Source organism: Micromys minutus (genome assembly GCF_963924665.1).
Source record: "Micromys minutus genome assembly, chromosome: 8".
NCBI classification, from domain to species: Eukaryota; Metazoa; Chordata; class Mammalia; order Rodentia; family Muridae; genus Micromys; species Micromys minutus.
This window is the reverse complement of record NC_137977.1, coordinates 21,026,901-21,054,549: the sequence shown is the minus strand read 5'-3', so window position 1 is coordinate 21,054,549 and position 27,649 is coordinate 21,026,901. Positions and strand designations below refer to the sequence as shown.

At 43.4% G+C, this 27,649-nt stretch overlaps 1 protein-coding gene across 1 annotated transcript; it reads left to right on the top strand.

Annotated features, from left to right (window-relative positions):
• The first annotated feature begins 476 nt into the window (after positions 1-476).
• NREP (neuronal regeneration related protein) lies at positions 477-27,649 on the top strand. The gene is made up of 5 exons (XM_080919970.1): positions 477-631; positions 1,126-1,167; positions 2,465-2,528; positions 24,903-24,980; positions 26,582-27,649. The coding sequence occupies exons 3-5, from the start codon at positions 2,526-2,528 to the stop codon at positions 26,705-26,707; spliced, it is 207 nt and encodes a 68-aa protein (XP_080776096.1). The 5' UTR covers positions 477-631; positions 1,126-1,167; positions 2,465-2,525; the 3' UTR covers positions 26,708-27,649.

Below are 27,649 nucleotides of genomic sequence, written 5' to 3'. Positions count from 1 at the left end.
GTCCGAGTGCGCGCGTTTGATTGTTCACGCGACCGTGCGCGTGTGCGTCCTCTTGCCCACAGCCCCTGACCCTGCAGCGTCCGCCTCCCAGACTCCAACCTTGGGCTTTCCCCGCGCTGGGGCGATCGCCGCGGGGTGCCCGGACGGACTAGGACCTGTGTGTGTGTGTGTGTGTGTGTGTGTGTGTGTGTGTGTGTGTGTGTGTGTGTGTGTGTTTGGGGGGGGGTGTGGCTCCGTTGCTGCCCTGGGCACCATTTTCTGTTGTGCTCAGGACAGGCACATAAAAGGGAAGGCGGCAGGGGCTGTGGCTGTCCCGGTTCCCTCAGATGCCCGGGCCGCAGGTTTATTATTACAGTAGGGCTGCGCCGCCTCTTCTTGGCGGGCCGCCTCCGCGCCTGGCACGCCCCCAAACCGCCGCCTCCGCCTCCTTATTTGTCTGCAAAGCCGCCGAGCGGCGAGGCGGAGAGCCCGCCAGAGTGCGCGCTGCGCTCCCGGGGCTGCTCGGCGCGGTCCCTTCCCTCCAACCCCCAGGGCCCTGTGCCCTACGGCGGCGCGGGTGCGGGGGCTGGGGAGCGCGCGCGCGCGTCTTGGCCGCGCGCCCACGGGGCCGCGAGCCGCTGATTCCTGCCGAGTAAGCAGTCTGGCTCCGCGGTGGCAGCAAGGCTGGGGCGCTGGCCGCGCGCCAGCTCCATCAGAATTAGCTCATTGTTCACTAGTATACTAGCAGGAGAGAGGGGAGGAGGTGGGAGGAAATGGGGGGGAGAGAGAGAGAGAGAGAGAGAGAGAGAGAGAGAGAGAGAGAGAGAGAGAGAGAGAGAGAGAGAGAGAGAGAGAGAGAGAAAGGAGTTGAGATTGAGAGACTGATTTAAAGAATAGAAAGACACACACACACACACACACACACACACACACACACACACACACACACTCTTGGAGAGCGCGCGCAAGGCAGGGAACCCTTCCCTTCCTTTTCCGAGGCTCCACTTCTTGGAAGTGAAGCGGGTTGGGGTTTTGTTTCCCTCCCCCTCCCCTCCGCCCTCCTCTTCCTCCACCCCTTTTCCCCTCCCCCTCCCCTCAGCTGTCTTTCTAGCATGATGCCCTTTTTCATCCACATTTGTGTTTCAGGTGTAGAGAGCAGAGAGTGCACAGGGAGCGGGGCTTTTGTCTGTAAGTATATGCCATTCTCATCCCCAGCTGGGAGCGCGGCTTTCTCTTTTGTGTCGATTCCTTGCCTTTGCTCTTAGCTGGACCCTTCAACCTTGCAGAGTACATGCTTCCTCCCTCTAAATTTTAGAGCTAAAGCTGACACCTTGGAGAAATTATGTCATTTTGCCCCTGCTGTATTAACGCTGGGATTTAACTCCCCCTCTTTTGTTTAATGCACAAGTTGAAAGAAATGAATTCTTTTGTGAAGGGGTGGGGTTTTGCTTGCTGGTGTGGTTAATTTTCTTGCTCATTGTTGAGAACTGTTTTGTTCCTTTGCATTAAATGCACTTTGGTGCATGCAAGCTTCCTCTCCCTTTATAAAATCCTTACACTTGATTACTCTTTCAGTGTTACTGCTGCAGCGGCGGCCGTGGGTCTTTTCCTGTTTTAGCTTTTCTAACACCCCTCCACCCGCATTTTCTTATAAAGCAGTTGAACTTGAGGTGAGGGAGCATTAAAGATAAATGACTACTTTTTTCTTAATGCTGCTAATAACCTGATTTGCATATGTGTTTCTATAACAACATTATAGGAAAACTCTTAAGTGCCTCTGATACCCGTTTGGAGAACTTTTAGCTTTTCCATTCATCTTAATCTTTTTGTAACTTACATTAACAAAAGAGTTGTGTTCTAATGGAATAGAGGTGGGGGGGCGACCGCTGCAGCATGTACATTAATGTTTATTTGCTTTAGGGAGAGGGCATAATAGTGTATATTCCTGACTTCTGACTTTCTCCCTTGTGTAGGTTTTTCTTTCTTTTTTTCTTTCTTTTTTTTTTTTTTTTTTTTTTTTTTTTTTTTTTTTGCACGGAAGGTTATGTAATGCAGTGCTATTTCCAAAAATATCCACTCTGAGGCATTACACTACGGTGGAAGGTTGATTCTTGTTCTGTTGTCTTGATTGCAAATATACTGCCGGTAGTATGTCTGGGAACAAAGAGCAGCCAGAAAACAATCTATTTTTATCACTTGGGTCTACTTTTAAGTTGCTAAACCTTTTGAACTGCAATTTAAAGATGAACCAGACACTAAGAATAGCCCAAAAGTGCAGAGCCAGGTACCAGGCATTCCTTTGTCCCCTATGTAAACCTGTAGACCACTTGGAAAGCCCCTTCAAGGAAATGTTTAGAATAATTTGCGTGGGACTTATCTTCAGCACACAGAGTGGTTATTTGTCTGTGACCTCTGAGGAGGCATTTTGCATTTGCTGACCTGAGGTGAAGCAATGTGTCTATTGTATTTAAACGTTTTTTTGCAGGTTGGTCTCCCTGGACTGAAGAAAGGGAGAGCAGAAACCCAAGACAATTAAGATTCTCAAAATGGTAAGAAATGGCCAACAGAGGAAATTCTCAGTTAGCTTATCAATTATTACATGGACGTGCTAGCCGGATCACCTTCACCCAGACTAACTCTTCATTGTTCCCACCCCATCTGACCTCAGGAAGGTTCTTTCTGTCTCCAGCATGTAGGAGCTTTGTAATATTACAGGCCATATTAGTTGGATGTGGTGGCTTAGATCTATTGACTTGCAGTCATTTTGAATACACAACTAAAATTCTTGTCTCAGAGAAAGGATATATTGAACTCAAACAACAGGACCTGTTCTGTTCTTAGGAGATTGGCATGTTGTGGCATACATGAAGGAGAATGGCAGGAGGGCTCAAACAAAGCAATGGCTCTTACATTACAGGCAGATAAAACTTACCAAAAGACTTTGAGTCTGTGTCCAAGTCACGAGCTATAGTATATGCTGTCCTTAAGAGTGGTAAATATTAGTTTTTTAATGAAGACATTATGTATTCAGATATATATGTGCAATGTTTGCTGTCATAACTTTCTTTAAAAAGAGAAAATTCAGTTTTAGAGGGCAGGCATATTAACCTCTTAATTAAGATGTAGCTATTTCTCGCAAGGAGTATAAAGAGAGGAAAGCTAAATTTCTGAGTAAATAAAGCAACACAGAAAGTATACATTGTAAGCAGCTACATACACGTGTTAAACTTCTGTGGGAAAGAAAGAAATGACAAAACTGTTGTGAAGCTTTCTTGCAGGGTGGCATGCCCTCCTGAAGATGCTAATGGTCCTCAGAGCACCCAGGTCTTGCTTTACATGTATGAATCCCCAATTCACTTTTTAATTTTTTTTCCTTTTTATTTGTCTTCTAAATGAGGGCGGAATTTAGTGAATTAAAATTGGATCTGATATACTTGATGTTTTCTTTGAGAACAACTGAGAATTAGCTTCCAAGGAGAAAGATGAATCAGAGGCAGTTAAATGAGTTCAGATTTGGCTTTCGTTAAGAGTGAGCTTTGTAATTTTGTAACATATTGCCTTGCCTGTCATTTCAACAAGTGGGTGTCAAAGCACCAAGCAAAGTAGGTTTTGCTTGGGGCAGCTTGCTAATGAATTAAAGAATGGGAGCAGAAAGACAAAAGAGGCAAATGAAATCAGACTAATCAACGGCTCTTTGCAAACAGCTTCCTTCATATTACCTCCTCAATTAAACGTTTGTGTAGAGTAATGAGGTGGCGGTGGAGTGTATTTTATTTAATTTTTTCACTGGAGAGGGCACCCACTTTGTCTCTCTTCTGGAGCTCTACTCACTTTGTATTACTGTAGCCAGGCCACAAGGGCTGTATGTTGCAATGTATCAAGTGACAGTTTTAGTTAAATAGGACCTTTGAACCCTGCCAAACCTGGTTGTATATATCAGGGTCAAGGCAAAATACCAGGTTTCTGTAGTAGGGGGTGGAGCGTGCTTTGTGGATGAGAGGCGAGCTCGCCATGCTGGGAGTGAAAGCTGGAATCCCTCAAAGGCTGAGAGGCAGAGATGAAATACGATTAAATGTTCATTTCTTCTGAAGTCCATGTTGTGTGGCGGCTGACTGGATGATCACGGTTTGTTCCTCTTGGGAGGATTTTTACCCCCGAAACCAAGATTTCTCCCAAGTTTTCTGTGCTTCCTTCATCAAGACATGAGTCCTTCCTGGCACAAGCCCATTGCCTGAAATAAAACCACCAGCAGTTATTGTCTGAGGGTGATTCCAAGTCACTTTCTAGCAATTCTTCTATCGGGAAAGTCCCGGTTCTTAAAAATCTTTGTGTATAATAATGTAGACGGAAAAAAAAAAGTTCAAACGTGTATTTTTAAAGCCTGATGCTAAAGATCTTTTAAACCTCTTTCTTTTTCGCAAAATGAAGTTAGTTTCCTTTCTTTGATTAAAACTGGAGCTACTTTGTAGAACTCTATCTAGTTTATTTAAAGATTTGGCTCACATACAGTCACAATTACTTACAGGGAGCAGGGTGTCTAAACACTGACCATATACATGAGCATTGCCTTTTCTTTAAAAGCACATATCTACGTAATGTAAAAATACTACAGAGAATCTAATTTCCATATTCTGTAAGGGCTCATTTCAAATGCAAATTTATAATCTATTCAGTCCAATGTAAGAAATTAGGCAGTAAACACTAGAATTCTACAGGTTATGATTAAATCTCCTGACTTTTTGCGTACTTTTAAGTTGGCAGGGGGTACTGGCTAACTCTTGTCAACACACACTAGAGTAATCTGGGAAGAAGGGATCACCAACTCAGGAGCTGCCTCAGTCATACTGGCCTTTGGACATGTCCGTGGCTCTTTTTTTTTTTTTTTTGATTAATGATTGATATGGGAGGGTCCAGTTCACCGTGGGTGGAGCCACCACAGGCAGGTGTCTCTGGCTTGTATAAAATAGCAAGGTGAGCTAGTGATTAGGATCGACCAGTAAGCAGTGTTCTTCCATGGCCTCTGCCTTACTTCCTGCCTTCAGGTTTCAGTCTCCACTTCTGCCCTGGCTCCCCTTGGGATGGACTTTACCTTCTCGGCCAAATGAACCCTTTCATCCCCAGGATGCTTAGGATGTAGTATTTACCGCAGCATCACACACCACATTAGAACACGGGGTTTCACGGAGGTAATCAGAAGACATGCAAGATTCATAGAGTGTCATGTGCATTATTAAAATAAGTGAGTAGATAAATAAGTAACATGACATATTCGACCCTTTTCAGTTCTTCGGCCTACGGGCATAATTGTGGGGGAAGGGGGAGTTCGAGTCACATGATTTTGCTGTGGGAGGTGAAAACTGTTAGGATTATTAAGTTGTTAATTCTAAGCATAGTTTTCTGCACCTTTATTGACCACACTGTCTTTATAAATGACTTGTTCTCCAGCCTTTTCAGTTTTCTAGGAACCCTTCCCTTTAGGGTCTGTAGAGTTTGCATAGCTTTGTAATTACCGAGAGTCTATAGGGATCTTTGGATTTTCTTTTTCATTTCATTTAGCTCTTTGCTGGGTTTTAGTCTCTGGATCTCTATTTTATGATGTGTTGCAAACGTGCCATTTTATTTTATAAGTACTTGACCTTTATATGACAACATATAGGAAGAGGTTTCAGTGTATATAGGTTTCAGAATATATAGGTGATCCTATTGAAACTAGCTTGAAAAACCAGATTTTTAATCCGCCGCCAAAGTGAATGTCCTGCTTTTATCCTGCAGGTAGCAGGCCTGTCTCCCAGTGTATTTTTCTCCATAACTCTCAGAGGAATAGGCACAGACTTGGAATGTTTTGGCAGGGACCAGGGAACTGGGGCGATTTCAGTTCTCCATGGCCAATGCTTTAAAGAAGACCAGTTGTCTCTATGACACCTTTCATTGTAATGTGCTTTCTGCACACGCTGTGAAGAAGCAGTCACGGGCTTGGCGCAAGCTCCTTCAGTACTGCCCACATTAACATAAACATCCCTGCTTTAAGGAGATGGGGGCACTGAGAAGGGTTGCTCTCACTGGCAGCCCTTGTCAGTGACTTTGGAATATAAATTGACTAGTTCCTGAGGTGACTCTTGGTGCTGCGTGGAGGGTAATTTTATATGGTGCCATCTTGTGTTTCACCAAGCCTTCCTGTGCCTTTGAAGGGGAGAATTGGGGATTGTTTGGGGAATTGGGACAGAGGAGATAATCAATCTATCTGGATTTAGCCCCAGTCTAGCTTCCTCTTGAGCTGTATAGATAGTCAGGTCGGAGATGGTACCTGAGGAAAAAGAATCTTGGAATAAATAGCTGTTCAAAGTGTGTTCCATTTTACCACTGTGCACTGCTGAAAAAGTTAGAAATAGGTCAGATTATCATAAATATACAAAAGGAACCCACTCCATTTGAAACCTTAAAACCAATTCTTCTAGAATCAGAAAGTGCACTTCTAAAATACAAATACTTGGCAAAACTGAATGAATAATTCCCAAATAAGAATTGTGAACATTTAAATATTTACCTGGTCACTAAAAGCCCTAGAGTGCATGCCAATGCCTCGGGTGACCTGAAGGTGGCGCTAGTGGTGCTGCAGGGGCTGCCAGGTCCTCGACCCTATGCTGTCTCAGTGCTGTTGATGGGTGGGAAGTCATCTAAGACCAGATCCTCCAAGCATCAGTGAAATGGAAAACTGAAACAATTATCTAAATAATTATGCTTAAAAAAAAATCCTTGATTTCATCTGATCCATCCTGGTCATTCAGATGTTACTGCTGTGATGTAGGAGTGGATTTGCTTGCTTTATCTGTATGACTCTTGTGCTGTGGGAGAAAAGATCAGAAATAAAGCAATCTTAGCTGCAAATTCAATCCAGATATACAAAGGGGAGAAGATTTCAAGTGTGTTTGGACTCTGTTATCTTGTCAGATGATATGTTGCAAGATTCCAACTTTAAACTGCTCTTCTGGCTCGAACTAGAAAACAGCTTAGCATCGGGGTTACTTTGATCCAAAATAGTTCTTTAGGGGCATTTTTATCTTTGAGAAGGTTTTGATAGTATTTCATTTCATTATCTTATTGCTGCTGATTAGTACATGGTAAATATTGTCTGCCCTGTTAGTTTGGGACTTAAGCATTTAATTTTCTCTTCACTAGGTTCTCAGTATCCGCCAGCTTGCTCTTTGCAATGATATGATACAAACCAATCAACCAGAATTTGTTAGTAGTTCATAACCTTTTTTCCTATTGCCCAACTGACTATGGTCCAACCAGGGATGTATGTACTCCAAAGGTCGTGGTTAGAAAATAGTAAATATGAGGTAGAAGCTTAATAAACATTTTGTGTGTACACCCTAATGTTTATTAGGTTGGACATTTTTAAAATTAAGCACTACTGAGTTGCCGCGATTAGTGTTGGTGAAGTAGATGCAATTTGTCTCATTAACCTCTCCTTCTCAAGTGCCTCGGACCTGAAATGAATGTGACTTTCATTTACACAATGAGATTACTTGCCATTATTTGTTAAAGGGGCAAGAAACTTTGTGGTTATACCATAAAGTGTGGCACTTGCCAAAAGAGAGTAGCTTGGGCCACTCGGGCCCCCAGGGCTCAGAGCCATGCCCTGAGAAGGCAGTGAGGTGCCTGCAGTCTGGGCATGATCCATCTGAGGTACCCAAAGCTCACGGCGGCTTATCCTGCAGCCATAAAAAATCCCCTCCAGAATCCAGGAGAGGCCTCACTGCCATCCCCGAGACTTCAGCACTCGCTGCTTTTCAGTATGATCTGAATCTTTGGTCCCAAGGACACAAAGGCAGCATGCGTGAGCACACAAGAATAAGAAGAGTTAGCAGGGGATGATACATCCTTCGCCCACTGAGTATAGTTATGTACATTGCAGAAGGCACACACTTGGCCCCTGACCTTGGCGCATGTGTGTCTTAGTTGCAGAAGGAAGATTAACATATATAACAAATGTGACAAACACTGCAATCCTCTATAATCCAGGGCTGTGTGTAAGATTTAGAAAAGGGAAACAAAGGATGGGGATGGATGGTACTGTTGGAAGTCTTCCTCATTAATAAAATAGAAATTAATCTAGGGCTAGAAATGGCAGCTTTACAGCATGCATGCCACCTCTAGTTACCCATGGCCCACTGCATCAGTCATCCTGAGTATGGTACCCGAAGCCCCAAGGTAGAATTTCAGGAAGACATGCATAGTTGACTGGCTTAGCACAAAGCACAACCTCTTTACGTTAACTCTTTTCTCCTTGATAGGGAGTAATATGCCTTATTACGCTCTCTGTTCCTGAGCCTCAGAGCTAGTCTTTAATAAGCATTGGGTGCTTGAAGAATTAAGTATATTCTGAGGAGGCACAAGAGGATTCCAGATGAAAACCATATTATCAGAACTTTATGATTCCTGTTATGGGGGTCTGTGCCATCAAGGGTGAGCCTCAAAAGTCAGCCCTGGAAGTCAAGGGCTTGATTTGCTGAGCAATAAGAAGCCACGGAGCAGGTGTCTGACAGATGGCCGAGTGTTCTAGCTCAGGTTACCAGACTATCTCAGGTTCTTTGCTTTCTGATTGAGCAGAGTAGGTGTCCTACTCACACAGTCTCTGGTTAAAGGTGCAGCTGTTTTTATTGCTCCCCTCCTGTCCTTGGACTGAGAGTTACATGGTTTGGAAAGGGAAAGGGATCCTGCCTGTCACTCTTTTCAAGGTAGCATCAGCCCTTCTTTGTGGCAGTATTGTCCGCTGAGACAGGAGCTTCCTGCTGTACTGGATGGCTGAAAGGAGACACCATGCTCCTTCTTAGGCAGACTGGGTGCTGGTTCGTGCTGACCAGATGTGTTAGGGATTCAGCTACTAGTCTCTCTCAGATCTTTCTGACTAGACATACTTCAAACTGCAAGGGAGCTCCAAGCAGCATCTTAACAATATTCACATAGTTAATAGTCATGAGTATCTGAGGGAAGTCTTCTCCCGTGATTCGCAAAAGTTGAGGAAAGCCAAGTCTGTTTAAGAGGGACCTTTCTCGTCTCTGGAAGGTGTTAGCTTCAAGATCTTCTCGTGAAGTGCCAGCACGCATAGCGTCCACAGGCGAGTTTGGACCACCCCTGAGCCTCTCAGTGCGGGCACCATAGGTCAGTAGTGGATCCCTTCATGTACTTGAGCCTCTTGCTAAGCTTTTCAGCAAGGTAAACATTGGCCTGAAACTGTTGATCCTCTGTTTTTTTTTTTTTTTTTTTTTTGTTAACAAATATGTTTCTTTTTTCAGCTCATGGTTTCAGATCTTCCGAAATTTTATTTCTGAGGCGAAACCAGCTTGTCAGGAACCAGAACCCCGTATTTGTAGCAGTGAAAGTGGTTAGCCTGGGTCACTTGTTACTCTTGATGTGTCCCAGGGTTCCTTCCTTCTGTGTCTTTGCTTGCGTGGTCTATGAGGAATGCACTCCTGACAAAATAAAGGTGTTCCTGGGCTGAAAATGATCCCTGTGAAGTAATCCCTTGAAGCCCTGGCGGGAAAATCCTCATGAACCTTGCAATGTATCTGACCAGTCCATAACTATACGCACTACTGCTTGTTTTCCTGACCTGCTAATAACCTTAAAATACTGACTGGCTGCATCAGCCTGCATTTCTTGGTGGAAGTGAACCTATGATATCCTGCCCCGCTCCCTTTCCTCTGTGGGCAGAGCGCTGAATTCAGAGATGGGAAGGTTTCATCACGCAGAGCTTTTGAATAGCTAGCTAACTAACTTGGCATGGGCCTTACACAGCACAGAAACAAATTCTGACCTTCATCAACATGTTCTAATGGGACCTGGGAATAGAGCCTGTGTCATCTATAAGTTAGGTCGCTCTCTCCCTGCTTAAGTCTAACTAGGATCTGGCACATCTCCATCATCAATAAATGCTCCAATGCTTGTGGAATAAATAAATGAGTCGGGGGTCATAGATACACGACAGCCTGTCATTTCTAGCCAGAACCAGGTGGCCTACTTGAGCCTTGAACAGCCTGGCCCTGTGCAAAGTTACAATATCTCAGATTATTACTCTTGTGGTCCAGGAAGTGAGATGGGTATAGACAATGCATTTGTTGAGGAAAAGCCTACGTGAACATTTCACTGTTAGGCAGGTGAAGGGAACAATTAAGTCAGATCTAACCATCCTAGAAGCACAACTCTTAAATTCTGTGCTCTCTTCTTTTGCAGTTCTTTAAGCAGGAGTGCCTACACATTAGCTCAGGATGCTGGATTTGTATGATTAGCCATTTTCAGGGAGAGTCCCAGACCTCATCCGGGGCTCTGGCTGCAGGTAGTTAGTGGTGTGTCTCCGCAGCCAGCAGGGATCACCTCTCGGTACTCTAATGGATGCATTTAATGGAGGTAGAGCAAAAGGTGTGCTCTGGTGTGATTAGCATCCATCCATACCGACAGACAGAAGCATTTAAAGGCCCCCATTTCAAAGTGCTCAGTGTCTTGGTGCCTATTCTTACTTTCATGAAGGACAACGTCAGAATAACTTGAGTTCAAGATGATGAACACAATATAAGGGAGTGTGGCTGGAGAAAGGAAGCTCTGTTTGCTCCTTTTGGGCTGGAATTGGGCGTCAGAGAGACCGATTAGAAAAATCAGTAGGGAAGGACAGCCAAATAGCTGCCACCCATGAAAATACCAAATCAGAGCCACACCGACAGGGAGTTCAAACAGCCGAGTTTCAGAATGCCCACAGAGCTGCTGCTGTGTCTGACCAGCTCCAACCCTTCAGCTCCTGTGTTAAGATCTCCATCACACACAGCTGTCCTTTGATTACTAGGGCAGGTAACAGCCTTCCTGGTGGAGCTGGGTTTGATAGAGTTCCAGCAGGGAAAAGTACCACAGGCTGAACGGGGAGAATTTTACAAAAGTTGTTTTGTTCAATATAGGCCTAGGCATTTTGAGGACACTTCTACTGGATAAAGTTGGTGTCTAATACAGGAAACCATCTTTGGACAGGAAAAAAAAATAGCTAGAAAGTAAAGACACTGCTTCTTGAACATTCTGGCCCATGAAGGAAAAACCAGTCAGTGGTTAGATGGGTAAAACATACTGACTAAGGTAGTTGCAAACATAGCCCCAAGATAAGTGTTCAGTACTAAGTACTCAGTACTCCCTCCAGAGGAGAGTTTCATATCCTTTACTGGGTCATCCTTGTAAAAGTCTGTTGGGACCATAGTCTAAAAATGCGTCAGGCATTTGCCAAGTGTAGCATTTTAGCCTGTGTGAAGTTGGCAGCATATGGTGGAACATTCACTTCAATGCATTGTAGGGCGCAGTTAAAGTGGCTGAAAAGGTGAACACTGCACAAGGGACCCGGCCACGCCTCAGCATCCTGCATCATCAGAAGGCTTCAGGTGGTTTAGGATGGAGACTGTGAGAACTTGAACAGATGAATTATATTAACCAGCTCACTGTTTTTCTGAAGAGACTTTCTTGGATTTTGTAGCTTGTGATTTGTTGTTGTTGCTGGTGGTGGTGGTGGTGGAGATGGTGGTGGTGATGGTGTGAATGTGTGTGTGTGTGTGTGTGTGTGTGTGTGTGTGTGTGTATGTGTGTCTTCACCCTTGAGTGCATACATAGAGGCTGCAGATTGACATCCACGGTCTTCTTCCATTGCTCGCCCATCTTGTTTTCTATGTCAAGATTCCTTATTAACACTGGAACTTCTTCTGAGAGCCTGAGCAAGCCCTTGGACCCCCCATCGGCACCCAGCACTGAGGTCACAGACACGTGCTGCCACACCCAGCTTTTATCCAAGGGCTGGACATACAAACTGTGCCCTCCAGGCTTGCGTCAAAGCACTTTCCCCACCGAGACGTGTCCTTAGCTCTGCACCCCTTACAGCATTTGGGAAAACTGTGTTTGCTGCTTTGATGATATTAGTTCAAATTAATGGGATATAACTTGATAAAAATGTGCTTTCTAGTTTTACAAAGATAACCAAGTGCCTGCCAGATCACCACCACTTCCCAGAAAGCAAGAACTTTGTACCTATTATTTTTCAAGAATTGACCGGGCAGTTGAGCTTAACCAGTTAGTCAATATAGAATCAAAGTGTCTGCTTATGCCTCCTCTGAGCCTCCTGTTCTTATACTTTTAGTTCCTGGTGGTCTGGATTTGAGGTTTTTCAAAGCCCAAATGGTCAGAACCAGACCAAGTCGCTGACTTTTGCTCTCTTGTAGAGTTAGATCTAACTACATATCATCCAGGGCCTTGGCCTGGAAGCTTGCTCAGTTCTTGGTAATAGAATCTTAAATTAATCAAATCTTGTTACCATGGTCTGGGATCCAGGTCTCCATATCTTTTCATTTCATCGTTACTAAGTCTCTTCCTACCCCTCCCCCCTTAAAAAAACCTTTAATCGTATTATATGAGGCTCAATGGTCTATATTGTCCAATTGATTCAATCAGAGGCTTAATTTAAGTTTATTCCTTGGCCTCATAGAAGTCAACTTATTTGACTGTAAATTTGTGCTAAATTCACAGGCTGTTCTTATCCTATAACTTTGATTGTAGTTGAATAGAGTTGTCTGTGTGATCTGAAGATGAAATAGGATACACTTTATTTCCTGCTGTTTGGTGTCTTTTTGCCATGAAGACCTATAATTGGCTTGCTAACCTTCTCCATCTTTCCATTAGCCTGTCTTTAGAACTGTCTGGATTTCTACAACATTAATTAAAAGTTTCCAAATTAAGTCATGTTAAATCTACTTTCCTTCCAAATTTCCGATTTCCAGTAGCTTGCTCACTGCTCTAATTGGTGCTACTTTTCTTCCTTTCTAGTCAAGATAACATCATATCGTATGCAATGCATGGCTCTTCTGCACAGATCATTGCCAAAGACAAGACTCTCATTCTCTTAACTTAGCAGTTTGTTTTAAAGCAGACTAGAAATTTGCAAAGCAAAGCTATAGTGAGAGGGATTTCAAATGCCTTCGATGAGAGAGACCACTGTGCAGAAGTAGAGCAGCCTCCCTAGGCCATCGAGGAGGAGCTATTGGAGAGTTCATTTGGGGCTCATATTGAAACAATGTGGTTTCTCAGCGAGTGGTCTGCCGGGTTTGCTGCAGCAACTGCAGATACATTTGTATTGTGTCGAATGTTTCCTTCCAGAGAAATTCTGGGACACATGGCGGAGGGGCACAGAGAGGGAGAGGGAGAAGGAGAGAGGGAGAGAGGAATAGACAGAGAGACAGACAGAGGCAGAGAGAGCAAGAGAAGAAACCCAAGACTGTCAGTGTTTCTCAGGTAAGGTTCAGAAACATTCAAAATGTTAAGTTACCATATTAAAGTTTCTGCTCATACAATAGATTTCCACAGCAACAGTGGTGACACTTGGGTACTGTGGAACAAATCCTATGTCCTCAAAGACTGCATCCTCCTCCCCGTTTAAGGTAAGCTGTACTTGAGGGACCGTCTATTTACTGGAAATAGGTTTTAGAATAACAGATAATTTGAGAAAATTACTTTTGACAGTGGGTGTCAGAAATCTAAAGTTCATCTTCAGGGCACTCAGAGGAGGTGCCAGCACCCTTGTGGTTGAAAGGAGGCGTGATATCTCAAAAGGGCTTTGGGGAGACATTCCAGGGGGTTTCAGAGAGAGGCACACAGTACTGACAGGTGGTTCTGTGAAGATGGAGTATGCTGCCTTCTCCTTGTCTTGGCTGTGTGGCCCTGGAACAGACCCAAACTTCCCCTCAGTGTTTGCGTCTACGTATGGTAAGTAGAAGGAGGGTGGTCCAGGAGCAGCCATCTCTGTGCTTGGCCCTGGTATAAACATCCACTGTGTGTCAGTTTGTCACATCCTTAAAATAACATGATAGGAGTAAATCATTGATTAAGTGCCTGGGGTCGAGGTGGAACTGGTGGGATGCTGGCCAGACATGCATAATGTACTGGGTCCCTCCCCAGTGCCACTAAATAGATAAATAAATCCACAGGCCTTCAGCTTTTTAAAAGACACACATGTAGTTTGGGCTGTTTGTAGCTCAATGGTAGAATGAATGTTTAGCACCCACAAGACCCTGGGCTCATCTTCAGCAAGGGGGAAGGGAGGCAAGTAAATATACCAGAGCATTATGATGAACTCCTTGATGCATTTCTACATGTAATTGTGGGGCCCTGAATTTATATATCCTGTGTGTGGGGGTTCCCAGAAACCCACATGTTTCTTCTCTTCTCATGGAAAAGTCGAGTTTTGATGTTTGGTTTACAGTGGAGTAAAGACTTGGGATGGGGAATAAAATAGAGGGCTGGTGATAAAGCCAGGGTTTAGAATGATGGTGTGGTTTTAAGGTGGGATTTTCCCAGTTCATACAGTGGTATCCTTGTTGGGTGCTTTACCTTCTAACTTGAAGTTCCTTTCATAGCTGCCTTCACAACTCTTGAAGCACTGTTTCTTCCTTGATACCTTGCTCTGGACACTCTCTTTGCAGTGGAGGTCTTCCTCCGATCTTCAGACCTCGTTTGACCCAGGGTCACTGAAACCCAGGCAGGGCTCAGAGCTGTTGCCCATCCCTTCTGAGCTTCCTCTGCTTCTTGCATCCTTTTAGGCTTGTGCCAGTTTGTCTAGGGGACAGGCTATAAGAATCTGCTTAGTGACCTCCTTCAACCCGGGCACCTGTAGGATGTACACACAGATTTATAGGCACTGTTCCTTTATGTGCAAAGACCAGACTTTATATGCTGTGTCTTCTTTCCTTCCAAACCTGGTCAGTTATGGTGCTGTGAAGACAGCTCAGTCTACCGGACAGTACAGAGCTCCACAGCACTGACCCGTGGCATGGCTTTTTCTGTATACCAAGGTGGCCACGACCACCCACAGAAGAGTACACTGAGGGGGAGGGTGAATACTTCCCTTTGGATGGACACTGTGGAGCGTATGCAGTGTGTCTGGAAAGCTTGCTCTTAGGTCTTTTACACAGGTCCCCTAGACAAATGCTCCAGAAGGTCTTCATCCTTCAGAGCCACAGGCTGTCTCTTTATCCCACCAGACCAGGGAACATCCACGTTCCCTGTCTAGATTAAGTGTCTTATTAGCATTTGATTGGAGGCTTTAGCAAAAGAAATATAGTTATAAGCTATTATTTTTTCGTTTGGTAAACTTTGTTTTTGAGTTATTAATGGGCAGCACAGTAATGATTTGGTACGAAGACAAGGAAAAATAGCATCCTTGGTGATAATAGTTGAGGCCTGAAGCCTGGTGATTGACAGGATTGTCATCCAGTCTGTAAAGACTTTATGGTTGGTTTATTTTGCTCTGTGATGTTGTTTTATTTGTTGGCAACTTAAAAAATAATAATTTATAAAAATTAAAATATTAAGAAAATATTAAGTTTCCTGCTAGCCTTGGGACCAGCTGTTGGGTGTGCAGGTTGGGGGTGGGCAGGGAGCCCCAGCGTTGCCTTTTCTGTGGTAGACTGTGCCGCCTTAAGGTTCAGCCAGAGTGTGGCACACTGGATGTCACCCAGAATGAGTTCCCAGTGTTTTCTTTCTTTTTCCATTTGACGGACCTTCAAAGCCAGATCACAAGATGGAATTTTCCTCCTTTCTTGCTGACAAACGAAAATAAGTTCATCTAGTGGGAAGAGGTAGGTAGTCCAGACTTAGAACTCAGATGTGTTAAATAAATATTTATTCTGTTCCTACACCAGGGAGGTAAAGAATTTCATGATCATACTCATTGGAATCGGGTGGGTAGAGACAAGCGTTGGCCCTGCTGTCAAACCTCAAAGGCTTGTTGGCTTCAGCGTAGCAAAGGCTTCATTTTCTTCTTTCTGTTCTCTTTTCCATTCATCTTTTCCTTTACTGAAAAGGCAAAATGCACAGTGGCCGCTGCTTTAAAACAATTTTAATTATTTTTAATTAATTAATCAATTAATTGACTTGTGTGTGCATATGTGCACACATGCACGGCTGTGTGCACAGGTTCTGCAGGGTAGTTGTGTAGATCGGAGGGAGGAGTCATCAGCCTCAGCCAGCCAGCCAGCAGCTGAGGCATCTCATCACCCATCTCCACTTCTCATTGTTCGGTGGCAACTACATAATCTCAGAACTTAAAAGGCTTTTGGCTCCTCTTTTGGAAAGTCTCTCCTCAGACACCGTGAGCCGTTCCAAAGCTTTAGTCTTGTGCTTTTCCTCGTGGTTTGCTTTGAGCTGTTATCAGCTGTTTAGACTTTGTTTTGTCTTCATTACTGGAAAGTCACCCATTAAAGGCCAGATTTGAAGCACTGAGCTTACGTCTCTGAGCTTAGACCACACTTGGCTCCGATTCCTGTACCAGACTAACCTCCAGTTCCAGGGAGGTGTCTTGGCAGAAATGTGGGAATCCCTCGATGGCTGCCCTCTGCTTTGGGTTTCTGCAGCTTTTAGGTAGGTTGTACTGTGTGAAGCTTCTTTCCTTTGGAAAAGGTGAGGCTGGGATGGGAAGGGTTGTGTAAGTGTTTGCAAGTGACATCAGGATGTCAGGACTGTTCAGGCAGCTGCTGCACCTAGACTTGAACCATGCACCACCCAAGCCTAGGAAATTCATGGAATGAGTGGATTTAAGCGCTAGTGAGAAGGAAAAGGCAGACACAGTTGTTAGCCTTCTGTGTCTTGTTCCTCCCGCCTTGGCTTGTTGCTACCTTTGGAAGTCTTTTCTGTTATTTTTAGAAAATGAAATCTAAAAAGTTCACAGCAAGACAAACAGACCATTGCATTGTAGACCAGAGTGGCTAATGAGAGCTCTTTGTGCTGACAATTAATTTCACATGGAAACACTTTCATTTTGTTGCCAGCAAGGAGGTTTCCTTTCTCTGCCTAGTTGAAGTCTAGAATTAAAATTCCACATCTGTCAGGTTCTCACGTAGTCATCGGCGTCCTCTCTAGGCAGCTGTTTGATGAGCAGAAAGAGCTCGGAGGATTCCACTGTGAAAGTCCACACAGCTTGCTCAGGCACTCCGGTTGCTCCAGCAGAGAATTACCAGCCTTTGGATCATCTGACACATGTTAGAAGATCATATCATCTGCTACAGAATATGAGTCAGACTTGAACATTATCTGTGTCCATCAGAGGAACACACACCTAAGGTCAAGCTGATGCCATTGGGTGTGATTAAGCTGGGAGCTATCCCTGTCTTCTTTCTTGTGAGCGCGAGCGCTCGCGCGAGCGCACGTGTGTGTGCGCGTGTGTGTGCGTGTGTGTGTGTGTGTGTGTGTGTGTGTGTGTGTGTGCGCGCGCGCGCGCGCGCGCATGTGTATGTGTGCTTCATTTACTTCTCAACACAGAGTGTTTGCCAGCTTAGGCACTAACACGTCTATTCTGCTTTCTGAAATTTGCAAGGACTCTATCTGTCATTTTGGTGGCCCGGTGTTCTTCATGGTTTCCTTTTTATCTTCCAATGGCAATGCCTTTCTCACCGTGTCCCGTGAAGACGCTTTGTCTGGGTTCTGCAGGCCTCTGAGACCAGGGCTCTATGGAGCCAACACACTACATCATCTTGTTGCGCCATCTGGTCTTTGGTACAGTACTGCTCAGAGGAAAGTGGTCTTTGTTCTTCCTGTACAGTTGCAGCTAACATTCTTCGCTTAGGCAGCCAGCTACACTTGGCACTCAATGGCTTGAGGAAGATTCATAATTGTGATACTTCAGGGGATTGTTACCAAAATTAGGTATATGTATATGCACATACGTTCTCTTCGAGTTATAGGACTGGGTTTCTCAACTTCCTGGCCAATTAGGCATAGCAGAACATGTACACAGAACTTTCTGGCCAACTAGGCATAACAGAACATGCACACACACATAGGCACACACACATAGGCACACACACATAGGCACACACACATAGGTACACACTGTTGAACTGGCAGCAAAACTGTGACACATACCCCTTAGCTATAGGCAGAATTCATTATAGAGGTTGAACAGCTGCTGCCCCATTGCTCTGTTTTCTTAACGGCCAGGGGTTGGTGTCTATCTTTTAAGTCACACAGGCCGTGTATTTACATCCTTGAAACACAAAAGACCCCTCCAAGGGTGAAGAATGTGTCACAGTTACTGTCGCAGCTAAGCCATGCTGCAGTCTGTAGAGTTCTGTGATGGCTTGCTAAGGAAGAGGCGTTTATCTATATGGAATATATTTGCTCAGAGTAAGATGTAATTGGAGCCTTTGTTGGCCATTATCTCCAGTCTTCTCAACGAAGTGTTGAGAAAAATCAGTAAACAAACGGGCACATTCTGAACCTTCTAAATTTCAAGCTAGTGACACATAGAAATCAAACTCTGCTGTGGAATAAAGGGAGTGGATAGGAAACAGAAAAAAGAACTTCTCCATTGCCCCTAAATGTGGACCACAGGACTACTGACAAAACAAACAGGAACCAAAACAAGCTTCCAAGTGAAGAGCTTGAAACAGTTTAGGCAATGCTTAGGTAAGTTGCTTTTTCTTTTTCTTTTTTTTTGAAACATGAAAGACTGGTCTTTGATTCCTCCCACTTGAAAACACACACACACACACACACACACACACACACACACACACACAATACTAGCTTTTAGTTACAATTCATATCAAATACCAAATTTCTATCAAGCTAATTCCCATATAGGCTTAAAAATTAAGGCTATTTTTATTGAGGCCTTGGCAATGTAAAATAAGTCTTCAAAGAGAAGGAAAGACAAGGGAGAAGAGGAAGGAAGCAAGAAAGGAAAGAAAGGGAGCCTTTGTTCTCAGGGTGTATGCTGTGCTGGGTCTTTAATGTTCCAGCAATCAGATACTTTTGGGAATAAGAAATATTAAATTTTCATCATAAGTCACATTTGAATGTATGTCATAGATGGACATATATTGATTGAGTCCTTTATATAGTCCTGTTCCTAATTAATCATCAGGGAAGTAAATGGAGATTTGTGGGGAAAGATACATTAATGAAAAACGAACACAGTGTCAGGCAAAATCAAATCAAAAATGATAAATCCTTCCTTTCCAGTTTTGGAGTGAGTGCTCAGAGTTGTTGAAATATAGCTTGAGTCCATGGCATGCCTATTTGGAGTCTAAGAGAGTACTATTCTAGGAAGATTTGACTGAGAGTTCTGTTTATTTTTCTACACGGAAGACAGTTTCGAAACAATAAGACGGTTTTAGGGTGTTTTCATGGACGTTACCCAGAACGTTTGAGTTTGTGAGATACAAAACCGCCACAGTGACCCAAAGTAAGAACTCACTAAAGTGTGAAAAAGAGTATTACTTTAGTTTTCGTGAAAGAAAACATGAACTTTAATCCACGTGATGAGTGTGGTTAGAGCCACGTGGAGTTGTGCAGAATGAACCAGTTGGTGCGAAGGAGAGAGAGAAGCTTTGCGATCAGCATGCCTACCGGGACTCCAGGTGGATTCATACATTCCCGTTTGCTGGTTCTCGGCAACATCTGCAGGCCTTAGTCACAATCACAAGTCATTTCCAGCTCTCAACACTCCATACTAGTTAGTAAGCCAAGAGGACAGCAGCCTGTGACATGGTGCTGTTGGGGTCCTGGGAGCCATGGTGGGCACGGGGTATCTGCCTCTTATGGCATATCACCCTTGAACTTGCACTGGATTTGCACCTAACAGTAGCTGCCTTCCCAGAGCTTACTGCCAATGGCCCCTCTGCACTCATTTCCGAATACTGTACTAAATGTTGGTTTTGTTTGTTCGGAGTTGACACACGCTATGGCAACTTTACTTTGCTGAATGCTGACATTGGTGTAGCTGTATTAAAATGGAACATCCCTAGGGAAGCACACAACTACAAATATCATGCCTTGACTTTGCCTTTGGTTCCCTGGGAAACCATTTCTCACCATTTGCTTTTTTAAAACTTGGGGTGATCAGGTTGAAATGTGACCAATCACTAAGGTCAGTTTATATTAAGTGAACTTATTCCTGACCTCTGTTTGAGTCAAATTGAGGATGTTGGGCTTAACTAAGAATTTTTATGTGCTATGGTTTTGTTATATGCTTTGAAACAAACAAAAACAACGTATTTGTTTTAGATTATACCTTTATTCCCTCTTTTCTGGTTGAAGAGAATGCCAGGATTGGCCTCTTGTCTCAAACAAGGCAGATGGGGTGGGTCATTCTTTAAGAAGGAGCTGGGCAGAGGAGGGAAAATCTGTGGAAGGAAGGAGGGGTAGACTTGGCAGAAGCATGGGCTCAGAGAGCAGCCGAACTCCAAGGAGAGGAAATGGTTCCACTTTTTTTTTTAATTGGATATTCTCTGTATTTACATTTCAAATGTTATCCCCTTTCCCCCCTCTCCCATGCCCCCTTCTTGTTTCTAAAAAGATGCTACCACTTCCAACCACCCACTCCCACCTCAGTGCCTTGGCATTCTCCTACACTGGGAAAACTTGCCTTCACTGGACTAAAGGCCTCTCTTCCCATTGATTCCAGACAATGCTATCCTCTGCTGCATATGCACCTGGAGCCGTGGGCCTCTTTATGTGCATCTCTGGTTAGTGTTTTAGTCCCTGGGAGCTCTTATGGGTTTGGTTGATTGATAATGTCGTTCTTCCCATGGGGTTGCAAACCCTTTCAGCTCCTTCAGTCCTTTCTCTAGCTCCTTCATTGTGGTCTCCATGTTCAGTCTGATGGTTAGCTGCAAGCATCCTCAACAGTATCAGTATGACTTTGGCAGAGCCTCTGAGAAGGCATCCATATCAGGCTCCTGCCAGTAAGCACTTCTTGGCATCAGCAATAGTGACTGGGTGACTGATGACTGCATATGGGATGGATCCCCAGGTGAGGCAGTCTCTGGATGATATTTTCTTCTTTTCTTGCTCCTCTATTGTTCCTGTATTTCCTCCTGTGAGTGTTTTGTTCTCCCTTCTAAGAAGGACTGAAGCATCAACATTCTGGCCTTTCTTCTTTTTGAGCGTTATAAGGTCTGCAAATTGTTTCTTGGGTATTCAGAGCTTTCTGGGGGTAGTATCTTCTTATGAGTGAGTGCATACTATGTGTGTTCTTTTATGACTGGGTTACCTCACTCAGGATGATGTTTTCTAATTCCATCCATTTACCTAAAAACTTCATGAAGTCATTGTTTTCAATAGCTAGTAGTATTCCATTGTGTAAATATACCACACTTTCTGTATCCATTTCTATGTTGAAGGACATCTGGGTTCTTTCCAGCTTCTGGCTATTATAAATAAGGCTGCTATAAACATGGAGAAGCATGTGTCCTTGTTATATGCTGGAGCATTTTGGGGTATATGCTCAGGAGTGGAATAGCTTGGTCTTCAGGTAGTATTATGTTTTGAGGAATCTCCAGACTGATTTCCAGAGTGGTTGTACCAACTTAAAACCCCACTAACAGTGGAGGAGTGTTCTTTCTCCACATCCTTGACAGCATCTGCTGTCACCTGAGTATTTGATCTTAGCCATTCTGACTGATGTGAGGTGGAATCTCAGGGTTGTTTTGATTTGCATTTCCCTGATGACTGAGGATATTGAACATTTCCCAATCTGTTGGTTGCTGTTTTGTCCTACTGAGAATGTCCTTTGCCTTATAGAAACTGCAATTTTATGAGGTCCCATTTGTCTATTCTTGATCTTAGAGTGTAAACCATTGGTATTCTGTTCAGGAAAATTTCCCCTGTGCCTATGTGTTCAGAAAATCAGCAAGATAGATAAACCCTTAGCCAGACTAATTAGAGGGCACACAGACAGTATTTAAATTAATAAAATCAGAAATGAAAGGGGAGACATAAAAGCAACTGAGGAAATTCAAAGAATCATCAGATCCTACTACAAAAGCCTATACTCAACAAAACTGGAAAATCTAGAGGAAATGGACAATTTTCAAGATTGATACCAAATACCAAAGTTAAATCAGAACCAGATAAACCATCTAAGCAGTTCTATAACCCCCAAAGAAATAGAAGCAGTCATCAAAAGTCTCTCAACCAATGAAAGCCCATGGCCAGATGGGTTTAGGGTAGAATTCTATCAGAACTTCATAGAAGAACTAATACCAATACTCTCCAAATTATTCCACAAGATAGAAACAGAAGGAACACTATCCAGTTCATTCTTCAAAGCCACAATTACGCTCATCCCTGTACCACACAAAGACCCTACAAATAAATAGACCTTCAGACCAATTGCCCACATGAACATCACTGCTCAAATACAGAGAAGGTTCAATATTCAGAAATTCGGCAACATAATCCACTATATAGACAAACTCAAAGAAAAGAAAACAAACAATCATCTCATTAGATGCCGAGAAAGCATTTGACAAAATTCAACACCCATTCTTGATAAAAGTCTTGGAAAAGTAAAAAAATTCAAGGCCCATACCTAAATATCATAAAAGCAATATACACCAAACTGGTAGCCAATTTCAAACTAAATGAAGAGAAACTTGAAGCATCAGGGACTAGACAAGGCTGCCCATTCTCTCTTTACCTATTCAATATAGTTCTGGAAGTCCTACCCAGTGCAATTAGACAGCAAAAGGAAGTCACAGGGATACAAATCAGAAAGGAAGAAGTCAAAATATCACTATTTGCAGATGATATGATAGTATACTTAAGTGACCCCAAAAATTCTACCAGAGAACTCCTAAACCTGATAAACAACTTCAGCAAAGTGGCTGGATATTAAATTAACTCAAACAAATCAGTAGCCTTCCTCTACTCAAAGGATAAACAGGCTGAGAAAGAAATTAGGGAAACGACACTCTTCACAATAGTCACAAACAATATAAAATACCTTTGTGTGACCCTAATCAAGCAAGTGAAAGATCTGTATGACAAGAATTTCAATTCTCTGAAGAAATTGAAGACGCTCTCAGAAGATGGAAAGATCTCCCATGCTCGTGAATTGGCAGGATTAATATAGTAAAATGCCCATCTTGCCAAAAGCAATCTACAGATTCATTGCAATACCCCCCAAAGTTACAATTTAATTCTTTATAGAGTTAAAAGGAGCAATTTGCAAATTCATTTAGAATAACAAAAAACCCCCATGATATCAAAAACTATCAACAATAAAAGAACTGGGGAAATCACCATCCCTGACCTCAAGCTGTATTACATCAATCATGATAAATACTACATGGTATTGGTACAGAGACAGGCAGGCAGATCAATGGAATAGAATTGAAGACCCAGAAATGAACCCTCACATCTATGGTCTTTGATCTGTGATAAAGGAGCTAAAAACTTTCAGTGAAAAAAGACAGCATCTCCAACAAGTGGTGCTGGTTCAACCAGCAGTCGGCAGGTAGGAGGTTGCAAATCAATCTATTCTTATCTCCTTGTACAAAGCTCAAGTCCAAGTGGATCAAAAACCTCCACATAAAACCATGGTTCCTCTTCTTACAGGATGAGCACTCAAGTATTTAAGAGCCCAAAGTGGGTGACAGCTATGCACTAGTCTTCATTTGAGAGAGGGATGGTAGGGTATAAATACTTCACTTTCGAGAATAGTTTAAGACCAGCAGCACACCAGAAAGATGAGTTTAGCTCTAGGAACCTAATTTGAGTTGCACTCCCGACCCTTGCTATATCAATTTGGGTGAAACATCCTGACCTCTCTGAATTTTACTTGTCTCAGACTATGTAATTAAAATATTCCTATTCATAGGCCACCTGCTGAAACAGAGTATCAGTTATTCGGTGAGCTGTAATGTGCTCTGAGCTGATAGACCAACCAAATACCACTATCCTTATCCCAAGGGATGAACGAATGAACCATCCAGGCTTCCTGCTTCAGACCCCCTAGCCAACTGAACTGGTAGAGTCATGCAAAATATTAGCCATTGATTCAACAATTAGTGTTCCCAAGCTGAAAGTGACCCATGAGTCTATTTGTTAATCTATTAATGAGAAGCATGTCTTAGTTGTTACTGCATAGGAAGCTTCTTTCAAAACCTCAGATCTGGAAGTGGTCTCATCTTCCCTCCCTGTGCTGGATCAAATGTGAATTAGCTCTGACAGATGGCTGTTCGATTCTGTTTCTAAATCTTTAAAAAGAAGATTTCACAGTTTTCCACTCTAAAACATTTTTTTAAAGTAATTTAACAATTCTTGTGCCAAGATCTTCGTTATAGCTGACCTAAATCTGTGATTTGTAATTTTAAGCCTCCCCTCCCCATCTTGCTTACTGGAAATAGAGAACAGCTGGTCAACAACCTTATGTTAATAACCCTTTGTATATTTAAAGAAGACTTACTCAGCTTGCCTCCCTCCTCCTACCTCCTCCCACCCTCAGAATTCATCAACTCGCATTATCTGAATCATTCATTGCACAGCTGCCCAGCTCCCTGCCCCTCAGATGCCAGGCTGCATTAGGGAGGTAGATGCAGCGTAGTGAGACGGGCTGTGTGGAGCTCGGGAGGGCATAAGGCATTTCCACCCTCCTTTGCTGTGTCTCTTCTTTCACCTTCTGATAACAGGAGACTAATTCCTAACCGTGGTGATGACTATCTGAACATTTATGCCATAAACATGGAGGTTTGCAAGGGTAGTCATGGGATATATGATGCTTTCAAAGCGCTCCATGGTGACTTAGTGCACCCTGCCAGATTCACCATTAAGCTGCCAATTTGCCTGCTAAAGATAACATTGATTGATATCTCTGCTCTGTTGGACTCCATCTTTGGAGAGCAAAGTTGAAGCTGAAGTTCTCCTGGGTGCAGAGCACATTTGGAAAAAGTCTAATGAGTTTCCCGGTGCTCTAGGCAGAAGGGCGGGGCAGGGGTGTAAAAAGTAAACTTGGAGAATGAGAACGGAGAGTTAAGAATTGAGAACTGAGCTTTGAGAAGCAAGACTGTGGCTTCAGAGTGGATCTTGTCTGTGATTTGAATGTGTGTGTTTTTATGTCTCTGCAGGTTTACTATCCGGAGCTCTTGGTCTGGGTGAGCCAAGAACCATTTCCATACAAGGAAATGGAGGGAGGTCTTACTAAGGTGAGAGCCTGAACTGCATTTTGGGTAGGAACTCTTTTTGTTTCTGTTTTCCTCTGTAGACTTAAACTTCAGCAATGTGTGCCAGCACTGGGAACAACAATAGGGAATGCTGAAGCGTAAGAGTGTTTGGTACTGCAGAAGGTAGACAATGAGATTCAAAATAGAAGGGCTGGGTTCACATATGAAATACTCCAGTCTTTTCTTCAGGAGATAATTGTTTCCTAGCTCTCAAATTTCAGCGTGCTCATTTTGGAACAGTTTCAAGGCCACACTAACTGGTAAAGTTTAGGGGAAGGGTGGCATTACTTGGAAAATATCAGTGGATTATTTTTATTTTTATTTTGTGAACTGGGTACTGAAATTTTAAGATCAAAATGGTTTTCACAGCTGCACAGTACTTACAGCAAATAACCACGTACTTCCATGGAGTCAGCCCCATTGACTGGAACAAAAACACTTAGAACCACAGAGGCTAATGTCTTCCCTGAGAAAATCCAAAACGTTAGCAGTTTGATTTAGAGAGATGTTTGTTTTCACTGAGCGAGTGTGTGTAAATGGGACATGCAATCTTTCTTTTTTAGTGAATTAAGACTTTTATATCAGTTGGTCATTGGGCCCCACTGACCTGCCCTCTTGCTGCCAGCCTTCTGTGTTGATCACCTGTCTGACTCTTCATTATAGTCAGCCATCAGCTGTGTAAGGAAGGCCTTACAGAATCTCAGAGCCTCTGGATGTGGTTTCTCAGCCTCTGCCTCTTTCCTGGAGCTCTCTGGAGTCCTTTAACATTGTGTATCTCTCAAACACTTCCATCTTGGGTACCATTTTAGTCCTGGCCATTAGCACTTGTATGACGTGTGTCAGTGTTGTAGAGTAAAGCTTACATAGAAAAGAGTTAAGTATTGTGATATATTTTAAGTAGTGTAAGAGAAATAGACTACTGCCAGCCCTCCAACACATCACCCTTTGAAAATCTAAAACATATGCACACACATACACACACACATATGCACACACACACACACACACACACACACACATTTATATGGGTCTAGAGAGGTGGCTCTGTGGTTAAGAACACTTTTCTGTTCTTACAGAAGACCTAGACCGAGGTTCAGATTTTAGCACCCACATGATGGTTCACAACCATCTGTAACTATAGTTCCAGGGATCCAGTGCCCTCTTCTGCCCGCCATGAACACCAAGCCCCACATTTTGTACACATATGTGCGTGCAGGCAGACACTCATACACATAAAATAAATCTTTGAAGATGCATTAGCACTTCTATGTAAACCTCCTATGCCATCTCGATCCTGGGTCCTCTATCATACTAGCCACCATCCCTGGAGACCTGACTCTGAGGAATGACATCGCCACCATGAGAGAGACAGATCTACAGGAGCAGAGGAAAGCTGTTTTTCAATGGCTCCATCACCCACTGCCCTACTATTTACATCCAAGAGGAAACTGCTAATATAGAAACTGCCTGCAAACTAGCAAAAAAGTTCCGGACAGGAAAAAGGTAGAAAAGCAAACACCGTTAAAGATGGTTTTTAAAGTGTGACTAAGTATATCTCTGTGTGTCTGTTTGTCTCCCTGCAGGGAAGACTTCCTGTGCCTAAGGAAGTGAACCGCAAGAAGATGGCCGAGACGGCCACTGCCTCGCTTATTCTGCGGGGCAGCCGCGAACCCTGCCCCCCGACTATCAGTTACCTCCACCCGTTCTAATCGTCACACCTCCATTTGTATTGCATATGGTGTATGGGGTTTTTATGAGGTCTTGGTATCATATATGGGATTTTTTTTTCTGTGTAAATCATCAAATATAAGAAGAAACTATGGGACTCCAAGCCTGGTTTTAGAGAATTTACAGTGGACAAATAGGTTTCATCAAAGCAGTTTTTAATCATTCTGACTCAAGTGAAAATGCTCAGAATTTCACACTGTGAATCCATGTTTACAACCCCTACAGGTGGGCCTTCAGGCCTGGTTCGCTACAACAATGTCTTCCACAACTCAAAACTCCTACAGCTCTCATACCGGTCCACTCCTGCGTTTCATCACACAGCTCCCGACTGCTTCTGGCAGAGGCTGAGAGTCCCCCCACTTTTTTTTTTTTCATTTAGATATATCAAGCCTAGTAGTTTATGTTCATCGATTGTCTGTGTATACCTATATTTTACCCATGTACTCTTTGGATGTATAGAAGTAGTTTGAAACTCATCGTTTCCTTGTGGTAAGTGACTGAGACGCTACCACAGGGCCTGAGACACTGATAAATGGTGCTATTTTGGACTTTGAACATGCTCCTTGGCAAGGTAGCTCTGGTGGAGTTGTTTTTAATTTCTATGTTCTAAGAAGGTGTTGGCACTCTGTTTCCCGGAATGTTCTTCTCTAGACTGGACTGACTTGTTTTCCTTGTGTCTTGAGTGTGGCTTTCTCCTTCAGTGTTGTAGGTTGAGAAGATGCTTCCACGAGTGTGAGAGGCTGTCCTCTCGTGACTGGCCCTGGTGGATGTACAGTCATGGTAGCGGGAGCAATCACAAAACTGTAACTGACCTACCGGATCTCTTCCTTTCCGCAGCCTCACCTGCCTGACTTAAAAAACAGAAAAGCAATAATTTTTTTTCCAGGCGTTTCGAGGTTATCTCTTTTTGTTTGACTAGATAT